The sequence below is a fragment of the Lynx rufus genome, unplaced genomic scaffold (assembly GCF_022079265.1).
Source record: "Lynx rufus isolate CCGP_SWC_20201006 ecotype Redwood Valley unplaced genomic scaffold, mLynRuf1.p SCAF_1, whole genome shotgun sequence".
NCBI lineage: Eukaryota > Metazoa > Chordata > Mammalia > Carnivora > Felidae > Lynx > Lynx rufus.
In genome coordinates, this window is record NW_025814823.1 from 123,334,136 (window position 1) to 123,357,609 (window position 23,474).

The 23,474-nt window shown below is 38.2% G+C and overlaps 1 protein-coding gene and 1 pseudogene across 1 annotated transcript in view; both read left to right on the forward strand.

Annotated features, from left to right (window-relative positions):
• The window catches only part of LOC124509571 (transcription elongation factor A protein-like 3), a 100,618-nt pseudogene extending 85,242 nt beyond the window's left edge, over window positions 1–15,376 (forward strand).
• A 3,329-nt stretch (window positions 15,377–18,705) lies between these two features.
• Window positions 18,706–23,474, forward strand: part of SPINK5 (serine peptidase inhibitor Kazal type 5) — a 100,406-nt gene continuing 95,637 nt past the window's right edge. Inside the window, exons 1-2 of the mRNA XM_047076308.1 lie at window positions 18,706–18,760; window positions 20,239–20,264. Of these exons, the coding sequence (XP_046932264.1) occupies window positions 18,706–18,760; window positions 20,239–20,264 (81 nt within the window). The remainder of the gene's footprint in view (window positions 18,761–20,238; window positions 20,265–23,474) is intronic.

Here is a 23,474-nt window from a genome sequence, read left to right on the forward strand (position 1 = left end):
AACTCATTACCCTGGGATCAAGACCTGAGCTGAGGTCAAGAGTGAGATGCTTAACTGACTAAGCCACACAGGCACCCCTCTACGGGCAGTTCCTAAGTTGAAAGACCACTGAAAGAATGAGCTCTCTCAAGTTTATGTCACTGTTTACATCCTGGCAATTTGATTTAAGTTGAGTTGTCTGCCTTAAATTCTTTTTAGAACAAGGCGGGGTGGAAATAAATTAGCAAGTGAGCAGAAATAGACATGAGTAGTCTGGGATAAAATGACACTCTAAATCTAAGGAAATCCTATATGATGAATCATCCTTCATATATTTCACATTATAATTTGACCTTGGAGAGTTTGATGGACATTAAACACAGTGTGATTTAGTTCTTAAAAAGAGGGTGGGTGGGATCTGGGATGAAAATAACAAGAGAACAATCATCTTATTGAATATCTTTTACTTGCCATTTATTGAGCTAGATTTCATTTAATATGAATCCTAACATTGTTCTATGAGATCAATATCATTATTGACATAGGAACTCCCTATTAGTGAAGCACAGAAGTTCATACACCTGGTAAGTGGAGGAGGCAGGCATGTGTTCTTTCCTCTGCAATGGTTTACTTTATACAGTCTCCAGATTGAGTGGCATGCTAGGTTTCTATATCTGAAAATGGAAATGATATTACCTTTCTTGTTTAACTTCCACACTGGAGCAAAGATATGAAGATACGGGCTAAAGACATAGAAGTATTTTGAAAAATATCGCACTATCATTTTCCTTAGAGGTGTGGGATAACAGCCTGTTGGTAATTTACATTTGGAAGGCATCACAATAGCATAGTCTTTGTGGCCACACATTTCTAGGTTTGAAGGCAGTCTGTGCCACTGTCTAGTTTTGTAATTTGGGGTAAGATTCTGAGCCTCAGAATTATACATGGAAATAATAATTTTAAAATGGAGACAATAATGCCTCATAGGTTTTGAGGAAACATTAAATCAGATGACAGGTGGAAAAAATTATAGTTATTAGTTCTCTAAGTTCCAGGGAGAAAAGGTTTTACCCAAGCTAGTTCTTTCTAGTAACAGGAATGTATTATAAGGATAACATGTTATAGTAAGAAAGAAGGATCCCAGAGGGAAAATGTGGCATAAACATACAATGGAATATTATTTCATCAAAAAGGAAATCCTGCCACATGTTACAACATAGATGAAACTTGAGGACAGTATGCTAAGTGAAACAAGACAGTCACAGAAGGGTACATACTGCATGATTCCCCTGACATGAGGTATCTGAGGTAGTCAAATTCACAGAAACAGAAACTAGAATGATCAAGGCCAGGGGCTAGGGGGTGGGGGGGAAACAAGGAGTTGTTCAGTTGTTTTAGTCACACAAGATGAAATAGTCCTAGAGATCGGTACATTGTGCTTGTAGTTAAAAATACCGTACTGTTCACATTCTGTGTCTCCCTCTCTCTCTGACCCTCCCCCGTTCATGCTCTGTCTCTCTCTGTCTCAAAAATAAATAAACGTTAAAAAAAATTTAAAAAAAATACTGTACTGTATGCTTAAAAATGTTTTAAGAGGGTAAATCTTATGTTATATAGTTTCTATCAGAAAGAAAGAAAGAAAGAAAGAAAGAAAGAAAGAAAGAAAGAAAGAAAAGAAGGATCACAGTTCAAATAAATGATCCAATAGGAAAGACTGAGAATGTGCTTCAGGCACCTAAGACTTGTTCAAAGACAAGGTACTGGATTTTTTTTTTTTTTAAAGATTTTGATATTTCATTACAGTCAGTTCATAGTCATAAGGGGAAGATTCAAGTGTGTTGGACTGCTGTGCCCATGCTTTGGTGTTTAGTAATCTTACAATTTTGAATTCCATATTTTGTAGAGAGCTGTGTCAATATATTTGCAATGCTTAGAACACCTGCCTTCATCACTGGGAGCAATGGATTTTCTTGCCATCCCTTTCACTGGTTCTTCTGACTCTACTATCCAGCCCTCACCTACTTTTCTGTATCTTATTTCTTTTTCCATTTATCAGTATGTTGATTCTTTCCATATTACACTACTCAAATTCCAACGGGGGGGGCATTATTTAGCTAAAATAATATCCATCACCCCTATTACACAGAAGTCCTCGTGCAAAGTATCCTCAGCCTATGTATTGACTGCCCTCGGACTACATGTCAGCCTTTGTCTGATTAGTAGTCATGCCTCCCCACGCTGAAAGAAGGGCCCTGAGTTCTCTTTCCTCAAAGAAATTGGGTGGGACAATTTTTCATAGAGGTCAGGCATCATGGAAGACAAAATTACTATTAATGTCATTATTTGAAATTAGAAGTTATTTGGTCTATTCTCAATATGGCATAAATGAGTAATCTCTGTTTTAACAGGACGATGCAGTTTGCCCCAGGCCAGATGAGTTGTAATTAGTAGCCAAGTTATAGTTTGTGTCTCTAGATTTCTACCTCTAATGTTTCTCCTGTACCAGGTACTACCATTGTGATAATCAGCATTAGTAAAGAAAACTAGCATGTGGCAACTTTTTCTTAGCAGTACCAATCTGTTACTGCATTTGTCATGGTAAATGTTATCACCACTGAATGTTTGGATAGATAGCAACAGGTATCAATAGATGCAGACATATAAATATACAGGTACATTTAAAAACCACAAGCTTGGGGCGCCTGGGTGGCTCAGTCGGTTGGGCGACTGACTTCGGCTCAGGTCATGATCTCACAGTCCGTGAGTTCGAGCCCTGCATCGGGCTCTGTGCTGACAGCTTGGAGCCTGTTTCAGATTCTGTGTCTCCCTCTCTCTCTGACCCTCCCCCGTTCATGCTCTGTCTCTCTATGTCTCAAAAATAAATAAACGTCAAATAAAAAAAAATTTCAAAACCATAAGCTTGCAGTATTCTTTTTAAATAACTTTGATAATTTTTCATTTTACTTTTTTCAGAATATTATTCATAAAGCTTGGCTCATTTCCAGTAAAATTGCTTATTCAATTCCATTTTTAAATGTCTTTTTTGTTAATTTTGGCCGAGTTTTAAGTACTTTTCCTTATTGATCATATGTAAGTGATAACCATTTCCACTGATTACATTATCTGACTTACAAAGATGTATCAGATTACTGTTAAATTTGCATGTCAAAATTTTTGCATACTCAGCAAATATTTAAGGCAGAATAGTTAATTAAGATGTTTATTTTAATAGAACATTAACCCAGTACAAAGACTTTCAATAAAGAAAATACTTGCTATCTTAAAATATCGGTAGAAAAAGCCATGAGAAATAAAACAGAATGAGACTCAAGATTTAGGTATTGTGCCCTTTACATTTTGGTCTTGTTATCCTATTCTAATTGTATCTACCACTATTTTAATTTACCTTTTATTACAGTCTAGTTAAACTCCACGATATCCCTTTTCCTCAAAATATACTTCTCCTGAACCTCACCTGAGTGTCTTTATGTTTCAGATCATTCTTTTCTCAAGGCTTTTATCAAATTTCATGTCTCTTATAAATCTTTTCTTAATGTTTCAGCTGATTGTAAACTTTCCCATTACAAACTCCCATGGCACTTCATCTTTTGGTGGTTATCACTGTTTATTTCAAAGTAGAGCTATGTTCGGGATTAGCCTTAACTACCCTATTAAATTAGAAGATCCTTGAAGGCAAGGTTTATACCTGATTCATCTTTAGTAACTTCCACAGACTTTGAAATTGATGATCAGTAATGACTCAGCAAATCAATGAATGAATAATTTTAGTTTATGTACTGCTGAAGTGAGCACAAAGAAGGCATCATCTTGATAGAGATAATGGAAAATGAGAAGTGGACTTTAAAAATGAAGAAAGAGGGTCACAAATCAGTAATGTGTTCAGTGGTGAAAGATACCCTTCTTCATACCATGAGGAATATTCAACTGATACAAGATTCAATATACTCAGAGCAATTGAGATGCAGGGGAAAATGTAGCATGGAGAAAAGGCCACACTTGGCATCACTAATTTTCAAACGGTTTATATCTTTTCCCTCTTTCATTTTCATCAACGAATATGTATATAATGTCTTTGCATGTACTCCCTGTACTAGATACTAGATACACACTGGTATTTAATCTCTATGCACTTTTTTTTAGTTTATTTATTTATTTTGAGAGAGAGAAGGAGAGAGGGAAGGGCAGAGAGAGAGAGAGAGGGAGAGAGAGAATCCCAAGCAGACTCCACACTGTCAGTGCAGACCCCAATGCAGGGCTCGAAGTCACAAACCATGAGATCATAACCTGAGCTGAAACCAAGGGTTGGCTGCTTAACTGAGTGAGCCACACAGGCACCCCCTCTCTGTGCACTTTTTTTGATGAGCACTGGGTGATGTGTGGAAGTACTGAATCACCATATTATACAACTGAAACTAATATTATGCTGTACGTTAACTAACTGGGATTTAAATAAAAACTTAAAAAAAGTAGAAAGTAATGAAGGTGGAAGCTGGGTGAGGCACACTGGTCCTCCCATTTCTACATGAAAACAAAATACTTTTATTTGTTATATATGTTATGATTACATTCACAATCTTATTTGAACAAATTTTATTGTTTAAGCATTAAATTCAATATAGCAAAGACAGAAACATTGTAAGCCCCAGAAAAAGAACAGAAGACACTTAGGAAAGTTCTAAAGGAACAGGAAGAGAGGAAGTTAGGAAAGCAGTCTTTGGAGTGGAAATTTGAGATAGGCCATGGTTACAACAGTGAAGAGAGTCAGAAATACAAATAAACCTTTAGAATGTGGCCAATTGTGAATACCTAGGTAGCTTGGTGAAGTTCCACCAAAGGTAAGAAGCCATTCAAAGAAGGTCCTTGGAAGTTAGATCTCAGAGGAGTTCAGCCATGGAGATGCTAATGACAAAATAATGATTGCAAAACAAGGAGGAAAAGGATAGAAAGAAGGCTAAAGTAAAATCTCCAGGGTTCTACATCTTCTCTTAAAAGTGTATCTCTGGCCAAGATGGATTCTGGATTTGTGTATACATTCTGCAGGCAGGTGATGATACAATTTTTAAAATCAGAGATGAGAAACTGGCCAATCTAATAAATCATTAAAAAGTAAATACTTGGCTTTTCTAACAGTACCCTTATACCCTCTGTGGGTCACAGCAGAATCCCTTGTTCTAGAAATAACTGTCTCATCACCAAGATAATTAATAAAACTTTGAAGGTAATTCAGGCTAGGAAGCATAAGGCAGGGTTTCTGAACATCTCTATTGGCATTTCGGACTGGGTAACTCTTTTCTGGGGCCAGAAGTGCTTTCCTGTGTATTACAGCATGTTTAACAGCATCCTTGGCCACTATCCACCAGTGCCATAGAAGATCCCTAATTGTAACAACTAAAACTATCTCCAGATATTGCTAAATGTCCCCGGGGTTGTGTGGAGAAGGGGGACAAAATTGCCTCCAGTTAAGATAAAGCTAATAAAATGTAACCTAGAGTCCAAACCATTACATAAAATTCTATGTATAGATGAGTCTGAGTTTATTCCCCAAAATACAGGGTGTGGAAGAAGAGTCAATCCCCAAATCAGGCATGAGTAGGTGATTGAAAAGGTGTGGGAGAAAGCACATGGAGCTGGAAGTCAGGAGACGTGGAATGAGTTTCAGCTTTGCTGTTCTCAGCTGTTTGTCCTTGAATTTATGGCTTCCCCTCATCGGCCTTACAGATAAAATGAAGATATTTGAAAATACTAGAATATACCAAGACCCGTTCCAGTTCAAAGACTATAAGTTTGTGACTATTCATAAATGTTCACCTAGTTCTTTGGCTATTGAATTCTCACAAAGACTAGACACTCAAGAGGGCTGAGTGTATTTTCTTGTTGAGGCCTAACCTGACAGGTTTCCCCTCTTCTTTTTTTTTTTTTCTTTTCTTTTCTAACAGGGCTCCATGCTATATCTACCCTCACTGTTTAATTCTATGAGCAATGGAAGGAAAAAGTGTGCTCTGGCAAAGGCATCTATTTTGCAATATCCATTTTTTTTTTCTTTCTAGCAGTTTTGCTTATGCAAGCACTTTTTGCTGGGCTCAGAAATGTAATTCAAGTGGGCAAGGAGTCAAGGGTGAACTTCCATGGGAATTGTTCTCTCCATTTGACTCTCTTCCCAGAAAACAAACGTCAGAGGATATTCTGCATTTCCGCCATAAGTAGGCTGCCATTTTCCATTGCATCACAACTTTGAGAGATTACTGTGACTCCCAAGAGTTGTTTTCAGAGCACACCAGTTAATTAGGTGACAGACAACTGGGTGGAGTGATACTTTATTATTCTAGATGTCTCCACACCCACGACGGATTTGGCCTGGTGCCACCACCAGCCACCCTCACAGCAGTGGCATCTTACTATTGCAGCCACACCCAGATGACGACAAATCATATTTTTTAAGAACTTTAATTAAAATTGCATATATTAATTAATCTAAGGGCCAAAAAAAAAGAGCGTCAGCTCTTTCTTTCCCACTCTCCTTTTTTTTTAAGATTTTGAGATGTAACGAGCCAGCCTTGTAAGTGAATGTGGCTGATAAATACATGAGTTGAGGCAGCTTGAGGCACATAATACCATTATGGATCAAGAACAGCAATGAGCTTAGGCTTAGCACCTTATAGCTCATGGAATACTTCCATTCTTACTGTTTAATTTTATCTTCACGACAAAACTGATTTGTAGATGGCAGTATTAGGTGTATGTTTTAAATGAGAAAATGGGCTAAGAGATGTAAATAAATAGGTTTAAAATTGCACAGATAACTTATGGGACCCATTTTTTTTTTTACTCCAAATCTTACACTTTTTTTCACAGCTGTTTCCTATGTGACTTAATGATAGGATATTTTAGTCAAAAGGGTCATCATGTAATTTACTATCTACTGAATGCTGTTCTAGGCATTGTTGCCTTTGAAGACTGTATTTTTTAAAACTTTTTTTAGTAGGCCTTATTTTTTAGAGATGTTTTAGATTCACAGCAAAACTGTGTGAAAGGTACAGAGATTTCCCATATATGTCCTGCACCATACATGCATGGCTTCCCCCATTATCAACATCCTCACCAGAGAGGTACATTTATTACAATTGATGGACTCATCTTGACACATCATTATCACCCAAAGTCCCTAGTTTACTTTAGGGTTCATTCTTGGTGTTGTAGATTCTATGGGTTGGAACAAATGCATAATAATATATGTGTATCCTTATAGTATTGTACAGAGTAGTTTTACTATCTTAAAAATCCTGTCTGAAGGCAATGTTTTTATTACATTGGTTGATATACTTGATTAGTAAAATTTAATTAGTCTACCTTCATTTTGTTCCTTTTGTCAATTTTCCGATGTGCCTTGCCTCATGAGTAATTTAGAAATTTAATCCATGTTCACAGTCTCACTTCAGCTAAAAGTGAGGACTGGAATTAAAATGCAGATTCCCACATTCCACATTAAGTACTATTTGGCTGTATTCATGAACTTGCTAATGAGTTAAAGGCCTAAGATGGACTCATAACGGTAGGAAAAGGCATTCCCCCCACCCCCATCCCCAGAGAGCTGATAAAATATTCCCTCTCTTTTAAAAGAGGAAATATTTGAAAATGTAAGAGCTTAAAATGAGCTGTTTCATTTTCTGACCTATTTGAAAAGGTGTCACTTTTTCATGTTTCAAATGACCTGTCAGTCCATCCAGCCACGTGTGGCTATTGTTCATTGTGGGTGACCCAATTCCTTGCCAAGGCCTCACCACCTGGAGTGCAATAAGCTGTCCAAAGGAAGGGGCAATGATGAGGAAATGACTCCTCTACCCTGGAGGCTATTAGTTTGTACCCATAAAATTAGGCCCCAGTTTTTGGCACTTTCCATAAAATATTCAATACTTTCAAAGCCCAAGAATTGGATTTCCCCACCGTGATCTCTAATTCAATATTGTCAACAGGGTAACAAGAAGACCTTTCTAATAACATCTAACACTGGTACTCTCCATACACCAGGACTCATCTGAAGTCTTTACAGGAATTACCTCATGTAATCTTCATGGCATCACTATTACAATTTTGAGTTTAGCAGTGAAGAAATTGAGACAGGGAGTTTCAGTGAATTGTCCCTGGCCACATATCACAAAAGCCAGTTTCTGAATCCAAGTAGCATTGGTACAAAGCCAAACACTTAACTTCAAAGTTTAAAGTACTTTTGACTCTCAAGTAGTCTTCACTATGTAATTCACACTTACCAATATAATAGTGGCTTTGGCTTTTTCACAGAATCATCTCAATCTGCTTAACAATGCTGTCAAATGGATGATACTCTTATCATGGTTTGCATGACCTCAAAATGCCAGCAAGTCACACATTTCCAAAAAATCACTGGTCTTCTATGGTGCACTTTGGAGAATTGATCTTCCCTACCCAGACATTGTCAGGCTCCACCTGTAGGAGATGGTTCAGGAAAATCCTAAAACATTTTACTTCATTTTGACTGGACTCCATTTCTTTCTTTTTTTTCTTTTTTTAATTTTTTTTTTAAATTTTTTTTTGAGAGGCGGAGAGAGACAGAGCGCGTGTGGGGGAGGGGCAGAGAGAGAAGGAGACACAGAATCTGAAGCAGGCTCCAGGCTCCGAGCTGTCAGCGCAGAGCCTGATGTGGGGCCGAACTCCCGGAACGCGAGATCACGAGCTGAGCCTAAGTCAACCGACTGAGCTACCCAGGCGCCCCAGCAGTCCATTTCTTTCGATTGATGTTTCTTCTCATTACAGGTTCTATTTCCTATTACTTTGTTAAGTTTTTATTGTAGACTAGTCATTGTCTTTACCCTGTTGGGTGATAAATATTTTTGTATTACTCTGTTCTTGAGCTTTGTTCTGAGACACAGTTAAGTTACTTGGAAATAGTTTGATACTTTGAAGTCTTGATTTTAAGTTTTTTTGGATGGGACCAAAGCAGCCTTTGGGGTTAATTTTGCCCCACTGCTAGAGCAATACCGTTCTCAGATCACTAACTGAATGACAAGGTTTTTCCCTTTTACTGATGAAATACAAGGTATCTCCTCTCCTGTTTAAGTTCTGTATATTGTTCCCTGTAGGATGATTTTTTTTCCCCTCGACTTGAGTAGCTTTCTCAATTACATTTACTTCTTAGTTCTCAGTTGAAGACTATTATTTGCTGCAGCTCTCTGAAGACCTTTCTTTGAAGTTCTCTTAGTTCATGCCGTGTGATTTTTTTCTTTTCTTTCCTTTTTCTTGAGAGAGAGAAAGAGAGAAAGAGTGTATGCACACACATAAGCAGGTGGCACAGGGGCAGAAGGGGCAGAAGGAGAAAAGGAGAATCTTAAGTTCCATTCTCAGTGCAGAGCACTAAGCAGGGCTGAATCCCATTACCCTGGAATCATGACCTGAGCTGAAATGAAGAGTCAGACTCCAATGACTGAGCCACCTAGGCACCCCATGCCATGTGAATTTTAACTCCCTTGGTCTCCCCAACTCTCAGCTGTGTATCTGCATTTAGGGAAACTGCTAGGCTCTGCCTGGGTTTTCTCTCTCTGTGTAGCAGCCTGAAAATGCTCTATAGACAGTGAACAATGTAGGTATTGTTTACTCTGTACTTGTCCCCTCTCCCAGAGATCACTATCTGTACTATCTGATGTCCGATGTCAGAAAACTGTGTAGTTTTTCTGTTGTTTTTTTTTTTTTCAGGTAGGAAGAAATATCCTTTTCCTGTTACTACTCCATTGTCGCCAGAACATAAATCTTACTTATCATTTAAAAACAAACCAGTGAACTCCTTAGCATACATACTAATTTCTGTTTCTCTTTTCAGGATATAAAGCAGGTATTTTCCTTTTCCCACCTGTCTTCTCAAAGCCTTCTCATAATTTGCCTCCTAATGAAATTTTGAAAAGTATATCTTTAAGCATCTTTTACATTGTTAGGAGACCCAAAGGTCATTGAGAAAAGACAATAGAATCTTGATTCATTAAATTCCTGTCTGATTCCAACTTTAACCATTTACTGCCTTTGAGAAATTTCTTGTATCTCTCTAAATTTCTGTAAAATGGGGATACTAACAATATTATATGTCTAACCTACTCACCAGGTTAGTAATGAGGCCCAAATGAGAATATGTATTTTAAAACACCCTTTCGTACTCTTTCAACATTTTCTCCTCTTTTTCTTTTTCTTTTTTTAATTTTCTTTTTCTCTTTAAGTAATCTATGTGCCCAACGTGGGGCTCAAAATCATGACCCCGAGGTCAAGAGTTGCATGCTCTACCGACCCAGCCAGCCAGGCACCCCTCTCCTTCTTTTCTTTCCTAATATCATTGAATTAGTGTTTAGATCTATCAAATATGAGAGTGAAAAAAAAACATATCAGAATAAAAGTCAAGAGACATGAATTCCTTTGCCAACTCTTTGGCTAATAGATTTGAGGAAAAATCATTCAATTATGCTGATTTTCAGTTTTACCAACCATGAAATGGAAATAACAAATTATCTACTTACTTTAAAGGGTTAATATGAGGATCAAATATATAAAATATAAACAGCGTACACATATTTATACTGTGTACAAATTGGTATTGTACTATACAGTATTCTATGAGTATTATTATTCTGGAATAAAATTTACATATAAGTACAGTATAATAATAAGAAGAATACCTTTATTAATGCTAGTAACTGCATAGAGTTCTTAAATAATTTCCTGTACACTTTTTTTTTTTCAACGTTTATTTATTTTTGGGACAGAGAGACACAGAGCATGAACAGGGGAGGGGCAGAGAGAGAGGGAGACACAGAATCAGAAACAGGCTCCAGGCTCTGAGCCATCAGCCCAGAGCCTGACGCGGGGCTCGAACTCACGGACCGTGAGATCGTGACCTGGCTGAAGTCGGACGCTTAACCGACTGCGCCACCCAGGCGCCCCTCCTGTACACTTTAAAAACACTTCTCCCGGGGGAACCTAGGTGGCTCAGTTAGTTAAGCATCTGACTTTGGCTCAGGTCACGATCTCATGGTTCGTGGGTTTGAGCCCCGCATTGGGCTATGTTCTGACAGCTCAGAGCCTGGAGCCTGCTTCTGCTTCTGTGTCTCCCTCTCTCTGCCCCTCCTCTGCTTTGGGTTCTGTGTCTCCCTCTCTTTCCCATTCCCCTGCTCATGCTGTCTCTTACTCTTTCAAAGATAAACATTAAAAAAAATTAAAAACAAAACAAAACACTTCTCCCAGAAGCATAAATAGTATATTCTAAGAGTGAGAGAAAAAATAACTGCTATCTTATACTATAGACTAAAGCTAGTTATTGCATCTTCCTAGAGTGTTCTTGTGGTTGGCAAATAAATGTCCACCACTTACAGCTCCTCACTCAGAAATATTAAAATTACTTTTAAGGACAAATATTTTCTTAACTAGATTAGTTTTTTAGTGAGGATTTGAAACGCATTAATATCACCTGGGAGATATCTCTCAAAATAAACCAAAAACCCACTAGATTTAAAATCACTTTCACATTCAATTTTAATTTCAACTCCTGCCTAACTGTTAGATAACTAACTAGTGATACAGTAAAAACTGAAAATATCAGATAAAAGAAATTACCAGAGCAAAACTTAGGCTCTCATAATTATTTAAGGAATGATGCATTCTGATTGTGTGAATTTTTCAGGTAGGTGATTTTAAATACCTATAATCCCAGATCATTTTTTTAAATTGAGCCTGATTTCATCAGGGAATCCCCCTTCAGAGGCTAAATACCTGTGCTAATATACTAGCTTTACTCCATGGACATTTTTTTAAAAAACACTTTCACAGATTTGACTGAACAATGATTTGTATGATTGTTTTCCACCACTTCCACTAGACCATAACCTCTTAAAGATAGAGGTAATGACTTTTTATTCACAAATCTAACACTAGCCTCTCACACAGTGCCAGGCAAACGTAGGCATTTAGTCAATATTTGTTGTATTCATGTGGGAGTACTATGCAATCTGCTGGAATACCATAGCACCTCACTCTGGACTCACATTTTTAACTTTTTAAATCATTTGGTCCTATACCCTAGAACTCTCTGATTTCAAGCTTACTATTCATCCCTTTATTGCTTTTTTCTGTCTAATGAATAAAGATTGTCACATGACACAATCAATGTATTACTTGATTGAATGAAATTTTTCAAGTCTTAAGACCTAGATATGACTCTCAGCTTAACCACCTACAAGCCAGGTGCTTGGTGTAAGTCACTGTGCGCATGCTTCGCTGGTGTGTCCCTGCGTGTCCAAATCTCTTCTTATAAGGACAATGGTCAGTTTGGGTCAGGGCCCAACCCTAATGGCCTTATTTTAACTTAATCACCTCTTTAAAGGACCTATCTCCAAATGCAGTCATATTCTGAGGTATTGGGTGTTAAGGCTTCATATATGAATTTTGGAGAGACACAACTGAGACCATAACAGTGAGTGTCTGAGATAAGTTAATTACAGGTGTAGGTAACATGGTCTCTACAGTGCGATATTTAAGAGCATGGGCTTTGGAGTTTGACTGCCTTTACTTGCAATGTAAAAACTACTTCTTATAGGCTGTACGACCTTGGGAAAGTTACAGAATTTTACCAAACCTCAATTTCTTTACCTGTAAAAACAGAACAAAATAGTTTCCTTTTAGGTTTTCTGTTATACCTGTCAGTTAGTACACAATAAATGCTAGCAAGTTAGGGGCGCCTGGGTGGCTCAGTCGGTTGAGCAGCTGGCTTCGGCTCAGGTCATGATCTCCTGGTTGACGAGTTCACATCCCTCATCTGGCTCTGTGCTGACATCTCAGAGCCTGGAGCCTGCCTCGGATTCTGTGTCTCCCTCTCTTTCCGCCCCTCCCCCGCTCATGCTCTGTCTCTCTCTGCCTCAAAAATAAATAAACATCAAAAAAATTTTTATTAAAAAAAGCTAGCAAATTTTATATTTCTTTGCAAATAATTTTATACAGATATATAAATCAAAAACACAGATTATCTTTTCAAAATTTTACTTATAAATATAGCAATTTTGTTCTTGCTTACTGTACACATAGACACATAAATATTTCACATATAAAATACACAATATCCTGGGGCGCCTGGGTGGCGCAGTCGGTTAAGCGTCCGACTTCAGCCAGGTCAGGATCTCGCGGTCCGGGAGTTCGAGCCCCGCGTCGGGCTCTGGGCTGATGGCTCAGAGCCTGGAGCCTGTTTCCGATTCTGTGTCTCCCTCTCTCTCTGCCCCTCCCCCGTTCATGCTCTGTCTCTCTCTGTCCCAAAAATAAATAAACGTTGAAAAAAAAATTTTTTTAAATACACAATATTCTTTCAACAAAATTCATTATACTAGCTAGTTCAAAGTAATTCACTGTGATTTTTTCCCAAGGACCATAGCTACACAAACTTCTGTTTTGTAGAGTCAGAATGACTCCTAGGAGACTCCAGAATGTACTGAATTTCCAGGTGATGGACAGTGTGGAGTCATGGAGCAGTGGTTCTAGTAGCATCAACTATAGAGATATTGTATTTTAGAACAAATATAACCCAGTATGTAAAAGTTAATCCAGTTAAAAATTAGGTATTGAAACTTTCCTGTTTTCTTAATCCTAATCTAATAAAAGCAACAATATCTATAAATAGTAGGGTCTGTGATCAAACAGTGCCCATCCCATCTTGTTCTTAGATAAAATGAGATGCTTATCTATAGTTTCTAAGGCTTTGTGGACAAACAGAGGGGAATTTCCAGAGAGGGAGTGAAGTTAGCTGTTAATGGAACAGTGCAAGATAAGAAGGTGAGTGAAGGCTGTTTTCCAGTTAGCGTCTTTCAAAAAAGAGAATACAGACCTGTTAATGGGGAAAAATATGAGAATTATAGGAAAGGAAATTAAGGATAAGAAAATAAGAAGTAAATTACTTCATCTTCTAAGATCTATTAGGGTATATACTTTACAGTCATGATCACAACACATTTATTTTGCCCAAGCCATTATGGGTGAATGGTTTTGTGTGTGTATGTGTGCAATTGTATGAGTGTGTGAGAGCAGGCATGAGAAGAACTAAATGATCAGTAGCACGCTGTCCCTAGTTTACAGCATTATAATGTCTAGATTCTCTTTGAACTCCCTAAAAGGCTCTGGGAGAGCTTTATCGGGTGTATAAGGTGAGCAAGAGGCAAGGCTGGGATTACTTTCCAAGCTAGTTCCTGATCTGGGGTTCATTCATGCTACCATCTGGGGCAGGTAAGAAAAGAATAACACGTACTTTGCTACCTCACGTGATTGCATAAACAAATCAAGACAGCTAATAATGGCAGATTGTTTTGAAAATGCAGAAAGTGATTTTATCTTAAGAGACTATAGTTATTTATTAAACTATGGTCATCATCAAGGATATCTCTACATAGAAAAAGAAGATTTGAACCACAGTCTGATAACTTCGTATTTAGGAAATAAATTTGGCCTTTAGCAACACTACTGGTCTACAAAATCTCGTTTGCTTTTATAGTTTTCTCATCTCTTTCCTGTGTGTCAATATCCTTGACGTGAATTCAGATTCTGGACCACTTGATACCTGTTTTGAACTGTAAAGTTTATACTTCTTGTACTCTAGCTTCGTTCCTTCTTCATGAGAAGAAAAAAGGTTCTACATGTTTCATGAATAATTGAAAGAGTGAAGAAAAAAAAAAAGATGGAATTTGGAATTTAAGGAAAAGTACGCACGCTCCCTGCCTGCCTTGCTGGTGCGTCCCTGCACCTGCGCAGAACCTGCTCCTTGAACGCTGGCGGGGGGGGGGGGGGGGCGGGGGGAGGGGGGAAGATGAAGGGAAATCCGATGAGGAAGAGAAGCTGGAAGTGGAGGGGGAAGCCAGGGCATGAGGGAAGGTTCCAGAATGGGAGACAGCCAGATGATGAGGGACAACCAGAAGATGAGGAAAAGCAAGAAAAGCCGGGCAAGTCCGAGAATGAGGGAAGGCCGCAGTGTGAGAGCAAGCCAGAATCCCAGGCAAATCCTGAGAGTGAGCTGTGGGATGCGGAAAAACGCCTGGCTGAAGATGACACGCCCAGGAAAGCAAAAAGAAAAACGGACAGGGGAACAGACGATTCCCCCAAGAATTATCAGGAGGACTTACAGAAAGGGCACTGGGGCAGTGTGAGGAGATGATGAGAGAACGTGGAGATATGTCAAGGGCTCAGGAAGAGCTAAGGAAAAAACAGAAAATGGGTGGTTTACATTGGATGCAAAGAGATGTACGGGATCCATTCTCGCCAAGGGGACCATGGGTGTCAGGAAAGTCACGGTGGAGGTAGGGGCCAAGTGGGCTTACATGATATCCCATATCTCTAATGCCTTTGGTCTTAAATTCTGATTTCTCTGATGAAAATATTGCCGACTCTGCTTTCCCTGGCAGGCATTTGCCATGCTATGTGCTTTAACCTTCAGCTGATACTTTGCTTTAGCATTAGCTAAACTTTAGCTTTAACCTTTAGCTGATACCTTGCTTTAGCTGGCACTCTTGTTGCCAGCCTTTTGATCCAACTGCAGTGTTCTCTGTCAGTAGGACATTTTCACTCATGTGCATGGAAGAAGTTTTCATGGTACATTGTAAAATAACAGTAAAGAAAAACAGTTTTCAGAACCACACTCACACACAAAAGTACTCTCATAACCCAAACCCCATTTTTCTAAAACTTCAATCCCATTCATTTGAATTCAAATGTTGTGGTTGTCAGAAACATGGAGTAACTAACAGAGTATGTGATGAATCACCTCTGGATTTAGAACATTCCTGAAATGAAATGGAGAAAAAGCCCTGATGTCAAGAGGCAACTGGTCTTCCTTCCAATATTGGGAGTGCTCACTGAATCTTCTTTTGGCTCCCTCTCCTCATAGAAGAGGCTATCCATTCCAAACTTCTTATTCATCATTTCAGACGTACTGGGTGTCATTGAGGAGCACTTTTCCAGTAAGAAGGAAACCAACTCCTCAACCTTTCCTCATAGCAGAGATTCTTTGGAGATGCAATAATTTTTTGGTTCTTTTGTTCTGCCTTCACACCACTTCCACTCCTGGGAATACTATCCATTTGGGCTAGGTTTGGGGTTCATTGGAGCATATTACACAGTCACCAATTCTACTTTAAGGCATTAAACTTCCTTATCACCAGTAATAGAGTGTATTGTTGGGTCCCATTTCATATGAATTGACAGAGCAGATAAAAAATAAAAAATCGGTACTGGTGTGTCAATATTTAGAAGATACTTGTACAGAAAAAGCTAAGGAATCAATGGTGACTGAAATCTTGCAATGACTTTGACAAGTTTTAAACAGCAAATGGTCTGATTTGTTTTAGGTATTGTGGTTTAGGGCATAATAAAATGGGGATGCCTGGGTGGCTCGGTTGGTTGAAGGTCCAACTCTTGATTTCAGCTCAGGTCATGATCCCAGGGTTGTGGAATCGAGCCCCATGTCAGGCTCGCACACCAAGTGTGGAGCCTACTTAAGGTTCTCTCTCTCTTTCCTCTGTCCTTCCCCTGCTGGAACTTGCGCATGTGTGCACGCTTCCTCTGTCTAAAATAAAACTTAAAAAAAAGAAAGAGAGAATATAATAAAATGAAAAGGAGAACTTATATCTTGACTTTTTAATCTTAGTTCAGAACGTGTTGGGGTGTTATTCCATGATGAGTAAACTTAAATCTGTTGTTGAGGTCCATGTCCAAGTGATATTGACTTTTCTTGGGATCTTTGACATTAACTAATACACCTATACCATTATAATAACATAAAAATGCAAAACCAACTATAATTAACTATAAGACTTATCACTATACTCAAAATTATTCTAAGCCTAACACACACACACACACACAAGAATTTCCTCTAACTCTTACAACAATTGTATACTGCAATTTTATTACCCCTGTTTTGCATATTGGGAAACTGAGGCCGAGAGAAAATAAGTGATTTGCCCAAGGCAACATAGCTAGTAACTGATGAGTCAAGATTTGGACCCACGTCTACCATACGTCAAAGCCAAGTTCATTTCCATTACGCTGTGAGGTTGCAAAGACAGGAATAGAAACAAATTTCCTGACTCTCTATTCCATTCTCTTTCGATTACGCCATGATGGATATCAATTTTCTAATCTATAACAGTAATGCAGTTTGAATTTGCTTTCCGTAGACACTCATTTTACCAAACTATTGGAAGAAACAAAGCACAGACCTTGAAACCAATGATTATACTTTTATAGGAAATAAGTTATTTCATTAAAAAAAAAAGAAAAGGAAATACTCTGGCTTTGATGGTATCCAGAATATTGACATCATTCTCAAATTGGCTAGCCTTAGATCAGTTTTCTGGAAGAACCTTTAAAAGGGTTTTGATCCCATAAAGTTTAAAACTTTCCCTCTATGAATGTAGAGACCCTTTGGAGTACTGGAATCAAACCGTTGGGCTCTGGCTTCAACCATTTTTACATAATTTTTCAGGTGCTTTCTTGAGCTACTGGAGTAGAGTAAGCAGGTAGACAAAAGGCATTACTTGTAAAATGGAAGAAGGAACTAAGGAGAAGATACTATCTCTAGAAAAATGTTACATTGATATATTGGTATTTTTAAATACTTTATTCTTTCTTTCCTCCTTGGGAGACTAAATAATGAGTCAACATAGGAGTAAACTAAATTTAGGAGAAAATTGGTTGAGACAAGTTTTTAAAACAGTCATTTGGGGAGTGATGGGTTGTGGAAACTTAAAGCTGGAGACTCTAATGTTTATGATTACGATGTTTGGTTAGACCAAACAGTGAGACCTTAGAATGTAAAATGTCCTTCAGGTTGAGAATTTTTAAAAGTAGTTGTTTGCAAGCTTTGATTTCACACAGTTTCTGCCTTTACTAATGCGTGATGGAAGCCATGAAAAAAGTTGAAAAAAGTGTTGAACTTGTGGTCTTCTTCAAGTACCACCCTTGAGTCTTCCTTCTAAACTGTGTGTTCTGGGGAAAGTCAGTGTTCCTTTTCTGAATTTCAGCTTTCCCATGTACTCAGTGTTAGAATCTTGCTGGGTTAGCTCTGTGGGTTGTTAATTCTAACTTGTACATGAGTCCATGGCACTGAATTGAGACACTTCAAAACATCTGCGGATGGAAGCAACAGCTTCTCTCACTACAGGCAACTTTCTCCAGATGTGGGAATCTGTAAGTCTCTGACTAGTAGGGTAATCCATCTGTCTTTTTCCCTCCCCTCCCACTTATGAAGGGAGCCCAGTTAGAAACATGTTTGTCTGAAAAGTAATGTGTCTGGTCTTGGTGAAGAATTCAGTTCTTAGATACTAATAACCGTGGAGTATTAAACTTTAATGACATTCTTGGATTCAATCTATCGCTTTTTGGGGGAGGTATCATGAAAACATATTAGAACTGTAGAAATAAACATTATTGGTTCAAATCTGCTCCCTTGACAGGATGCTAAAGGATGGAAACTAAATTGATGTGGTGTATTAAGTCTAGCACGACCTTGAACAACTGGTTTTATAATGTTGCTTGTTGTTGTGGGTGTCACCAGTATTTGCCAGTATATATAAAAAGTAGGCTGCATCTCCACGGGTTCAGTCTTAGAGCACCAGCTGGTGAGCAATGCACGGAGCAGAGTTGTAACCAACTTACATCATCTTCAACATGAAGATAGCCACAGTGCCAATGCTTCTGACCCTGGCTCTTTGCCTTATACAAGGTGAGCAATTTGCATGTAATCTAAGCCTCTTGCCACACATGGTAAAGCCCTAGGCAGGGACTTGTCTCCCTCCCCCTACTCCTGAAATGTGTGTTTGTATGTATATATGTATGTGTGTATGTATAATCTTGAAATATCTTGCCAGACAGAGTTTTGAAGGATTACATATGTGGCTTAATAAATAACTATGTTGTTATCTTTAGAAATGGCAAATAGTTTGACATAATCTGAATTTTTACCAATGAGAAATCCTTCTATTAATTGTTTATTAGTTCTGAAAAGCTAATAGATTCTTCTTCATCTTCCCGTAACCAACTACATCAATTCATACTGATAGGAATTATGTATGTAGTAGATATTTAAAATGTAGATGTATATTTCATATATATATATATATATATAGTACTATATATAAACAATTAAAAATCAAATTCAATCATCTATTCCTATTTTAAAGTAGCAGTGCCTTCTAGTATATTTTATTTTTGTATTACCAAATCCTAAATGGACTGAGAGCATCTCTCCTAAAGGGTAAGAGACTTTTATAATAAGTGAAAGGTAAGTTTTTGCACTTGCTATTTGAATTTGAAGGAAACATGAATTACCTAGGCTCAATCTTCTCTGAAGCATTTGCATTTTTTAAAAGAAAATCTCAGAGATGAAGAGTCTGGAGATTATTATACATAAATGATGCCACTTTCCTAAAATAAGTGTGTAGGTACAAAAGGGAGTCTGTTGGGGCGCCTGGGTGTCTCAGTTGGGTAAGCAACCTACTTTGGCTCAGGTCATGATCTTGCTGTCTGTGGATTCAAGCCTCCCACCCGGCTCTGTGCTGACAGCTCAGAGCCTGGAGCCTGCTTCAGATTCTGTGTCTCCCTCTCTCTCTGCCCCTCCCCCGCTCCCCCTCGGACTCTTTCAAAAAATAAACATTAAAAAAGGGGGGCGCTGGAGTCTGTTAATGAGAGTATAATAGCCTGGGATTTTAATTATTCTTAATTTTTGTCAAATCTCTAATTCTTGTAGCTGTAATAAGGAGGCAGAGTTGCCAGAATTCAGAAAATTTAATTTTATGTGTATATATGATATAAACTTTACGCTACACTATACTTTTAAATTATAATTGCTGTGATATACTTGGTATTTGTTACATTATAATTTTAAGAGAGGTCTCTCATACTTTTCTGTGAAAGGATCTTTTTGAAATCAGATATTTTGAGGGGATAAGAAAGTATATGAGTATTATTTTCCAAAGTAATTTAGACTTTTATGAGTGACTGGACCTCTGTGAGTGTACGTGCTGATTTCTTGGTGCAGTGCCTTCATTTTATTTGCCATCGTAAATTTTAATGTGTTCAAAAACAATTTGTGGTTTTACAACATATTGCCATTAAAATAAGCAAGACACTGCACTGAGTGAATTGTTTGTTTATTGAATAGTTTACATTCCCTTAACTTTGGTTTCTATATTTTTGTCCCAGATGCTGCCAGTGAGGGTGAAAATCAGGTTAGTCCTGCTTTTTCTGTTCATTGAATCCATTCCAAGATCTCTAAAGAAAAATGATCTGTGGCCAACACCTTCACGTTAATAATACAGACATATTATACTGATAGGTACTAATAGCTTTTGTTGAAAACAGAAACAAGTCTTTATGAAGGAAGACATGAATCATACAGACGCACACACACACACACACACACACAGACACGCATATCAATGTACAAATGATGATGGATGTCTGCAAGAGGCAATCTACCATGCTAAAGGAGTGCTTCAAAATTCTATAAACAGGGGCACCTGGTTGGCTCAGTTGGTAAGCTTCTGACTGCTGGTTTCGGCTCAGGTCATGATCTCACAGTTTGTGAGTTCGAGCCCCAGGTTGAGGTCTGTGTTCACAGCACAGAGCCTGCTTGCGATTGTCTCTCTGCGTGCCGCCACCCTGCCCACCCCCCCCCACGTCTTCTCTCTGTCTCTCTCCAAATAAATAAACTTTAAAAAAATTCCATAAACATACCAGTGAATTAGTATTGTTCAGTTTAACACCTGAAAAAGTAACAACATACATAGAAAGCTGAAGTGAGTGCTCTTGTGATTATTGCGTATAAAGGGGTTGTCTGTACCTAGTATATATTTGTATATGTATGTCAGTGTATGTATTTCATTCAGTTAATATTTACTCAGCATCTACCATTTGTCAGACCCTGTTTGAGATGTTGGAGATATTGGAAAGTAAGGAAACAGACAGGAACCCGGCCCTTGTGGAACTTGCATCTTAGTGGAGAAAAACAGACAAGTTAATGAGTCAATTAATAAAATGTATAGCACATTAAATAATGATTAGTGTCACAAGAAAAATGAAGTAGGATGGAAGGTAGGAATTTCTGGGGATGGAGGTAGTATCAGTTCTTCTTAGGATAGTCAAGAAGTTTTCTCTAAAAAGACAACATTAAAACAAAGATCTGAAGTCCAAAGCCTGACTCAGGGCTCTGCCTCACCAACCGTGACGTCATGACCTGAGCCAAAATCAAGAATGAGACACTTAACTGACTAAGCCACCCAGGCACCCCCGGTAGAAAATTTCACCATAGTCTCTATTATTTCATCTAAGTTTGCTGTCTGAGGAGAGGCTCAGAAACCTCTATGGAATAAGTAGGGTAGTAGAGTAGAGTAGAAAAACTTGGATTTGAAGGAGTCAGAGAGCATGCTCACTTGCATGTTTTATACTGGCAAAAAGAAGAGTATTGTATAAATATCACTGTGCATGAAGCCATAATTTGCTTTTTCAGACTCTATGATAATGGGTGGTGATTTCTGATAGATATTTCTATTTTTTTAAAAATTTTTAAATGTTTTTATTTTTGAAGGAGAGAGAGAGAGAGACAGAGCATGAGCAGGGGAAGGGCAGAGAGAGAGGGAGACACAGAATCTGAAGCAGGCTCCAGGCTCTGAGCTGTCAACACAGAGCTGGATGCGGGGCTCAAACCCACTAACTGCGAGATCATGACCTGAGCTGAAGTCGGACGCTTAACCGACTGAGCCATCCAGGCAATTTTGCAACTGGGACTTTGTACAAACTCTATTTCTTTTAAAAATAAATTTAGCCACCCTGTATGTTGGCATAGGCAAGAAGAACACAAAGAAATAATTATGTCTCTGGAAATATTTCTGATAGCAATCTTTGTATATTTTGTCAGAAATGAGAAGTATTGATTTAATGTTTCTTATGGTCCTGGAATTTTTATTTTCCAAATTCAGTAGCTTGAGTTCTTGACAGCTCCAGAAAAGCATGTTGAATGTTATAAACATGACCCGGAACAGCACAGAAAATGACTGTAGTCATCTGCAAGGATCTTTACCATACATTTAAATTTGTTATCACAGAAGGGTTATTATAGTCAAAAGCACCTTGTTAGTGCCCTAACACAGAATGGAGGTGATGCCAGCTCCTGGTGGATTGTATTATGATGTTGGAGGAGAGACAGTAGAAGACAATGAGCTATGTCAGAGCCAGTAAAGGAAAGAGCTTGGCCCTGGAGGGCTTTAGTTTTTCTGAGACATGTGGAGAAGACATGAACAACAACAATAGCAAAACAAAACAAAATGAAAACAAGCCAAAGGCTGTTTTTTCCAGGGAAAAACCCACCTCCTGCTTTTAATTTTTATGGCCTTTGTTCTGTTTGCCAAGAGAATCCATTGGATTATTTCACAACTCAGAAAAACAGCATTGAGTTCTATCTTAACTCACAAGGGATATGTTTCTATCACAAAAAATACCAAGCTCTTCTCTCTATGACAAAGTTGCATCTAGAATTTTGCATTTTTAGAATCAGTTATGTCTGGCAAGCTAAGCAGTAACTTTCCATGTTGGCATAAGATACTGTAGAATCAGAGGCTCCTGGGTGGCTTAGTTGGTTAAGCGTCAGACTCTTGGTTTCAGCTCAGGTCATGATCTCACAGTTCATGAGGCTCACAGAGCCTGCTTGGGGTTCTGTCTCCCTCTCCCTCTGCCCCTCCCCTGCTCATGCACACACACACACTCTCTCTCTCTCTCTCTCTCTCAAAATAAATAAATAAACTTAAAAAAAAAAAAGATACTATAGAATCAGAGACTATACAGAGCTCAAGCAGCCCAGTCATCAGTCAGTTGCCAGAAATTACTACTGTGCTACTCAGATAACATCACTGGGTGGTGATAATCATTTACTGAAGTATTTTAGTAGGTCACCATTAGCAAAATTTCCCAGGGCTTGTCTCTGATATTATTTATTTATTCCTCTTCTCCATTAATTATTCTGCTAGTGCTACCAACTGCCTCCCATGTTAAAGAAGCTAGGTGAAGTACATCATTATCCATTAGTATCCATTAGATGGTAAGCACAATTCAGGCAAGGATGCTCCTGCCTCATTGCTCTACCCATGCACCTAGCTATATACATGGCACTTAGCAAAGTATATTAATATTGTAATGACTTTTTGTTAACTGATTGAATGATTATTATAAAGATATAGGAGGCCGGACAGAATTCTATGATCACTTCTTTTGAAGAGGTTGTATTTGTCAGAGTTGGACACAAAAGCATCATTTAATTTTTTTTCTTATGTAAACATGTTGAGGCAGTATTTTTTTTGGCAAAATCAAAACAAAATAAAAACCCCACAGAACTTACATTCTAAAGGCTTGCTCAAAATACCTAGTGGATTTTCTAAACTGATAGC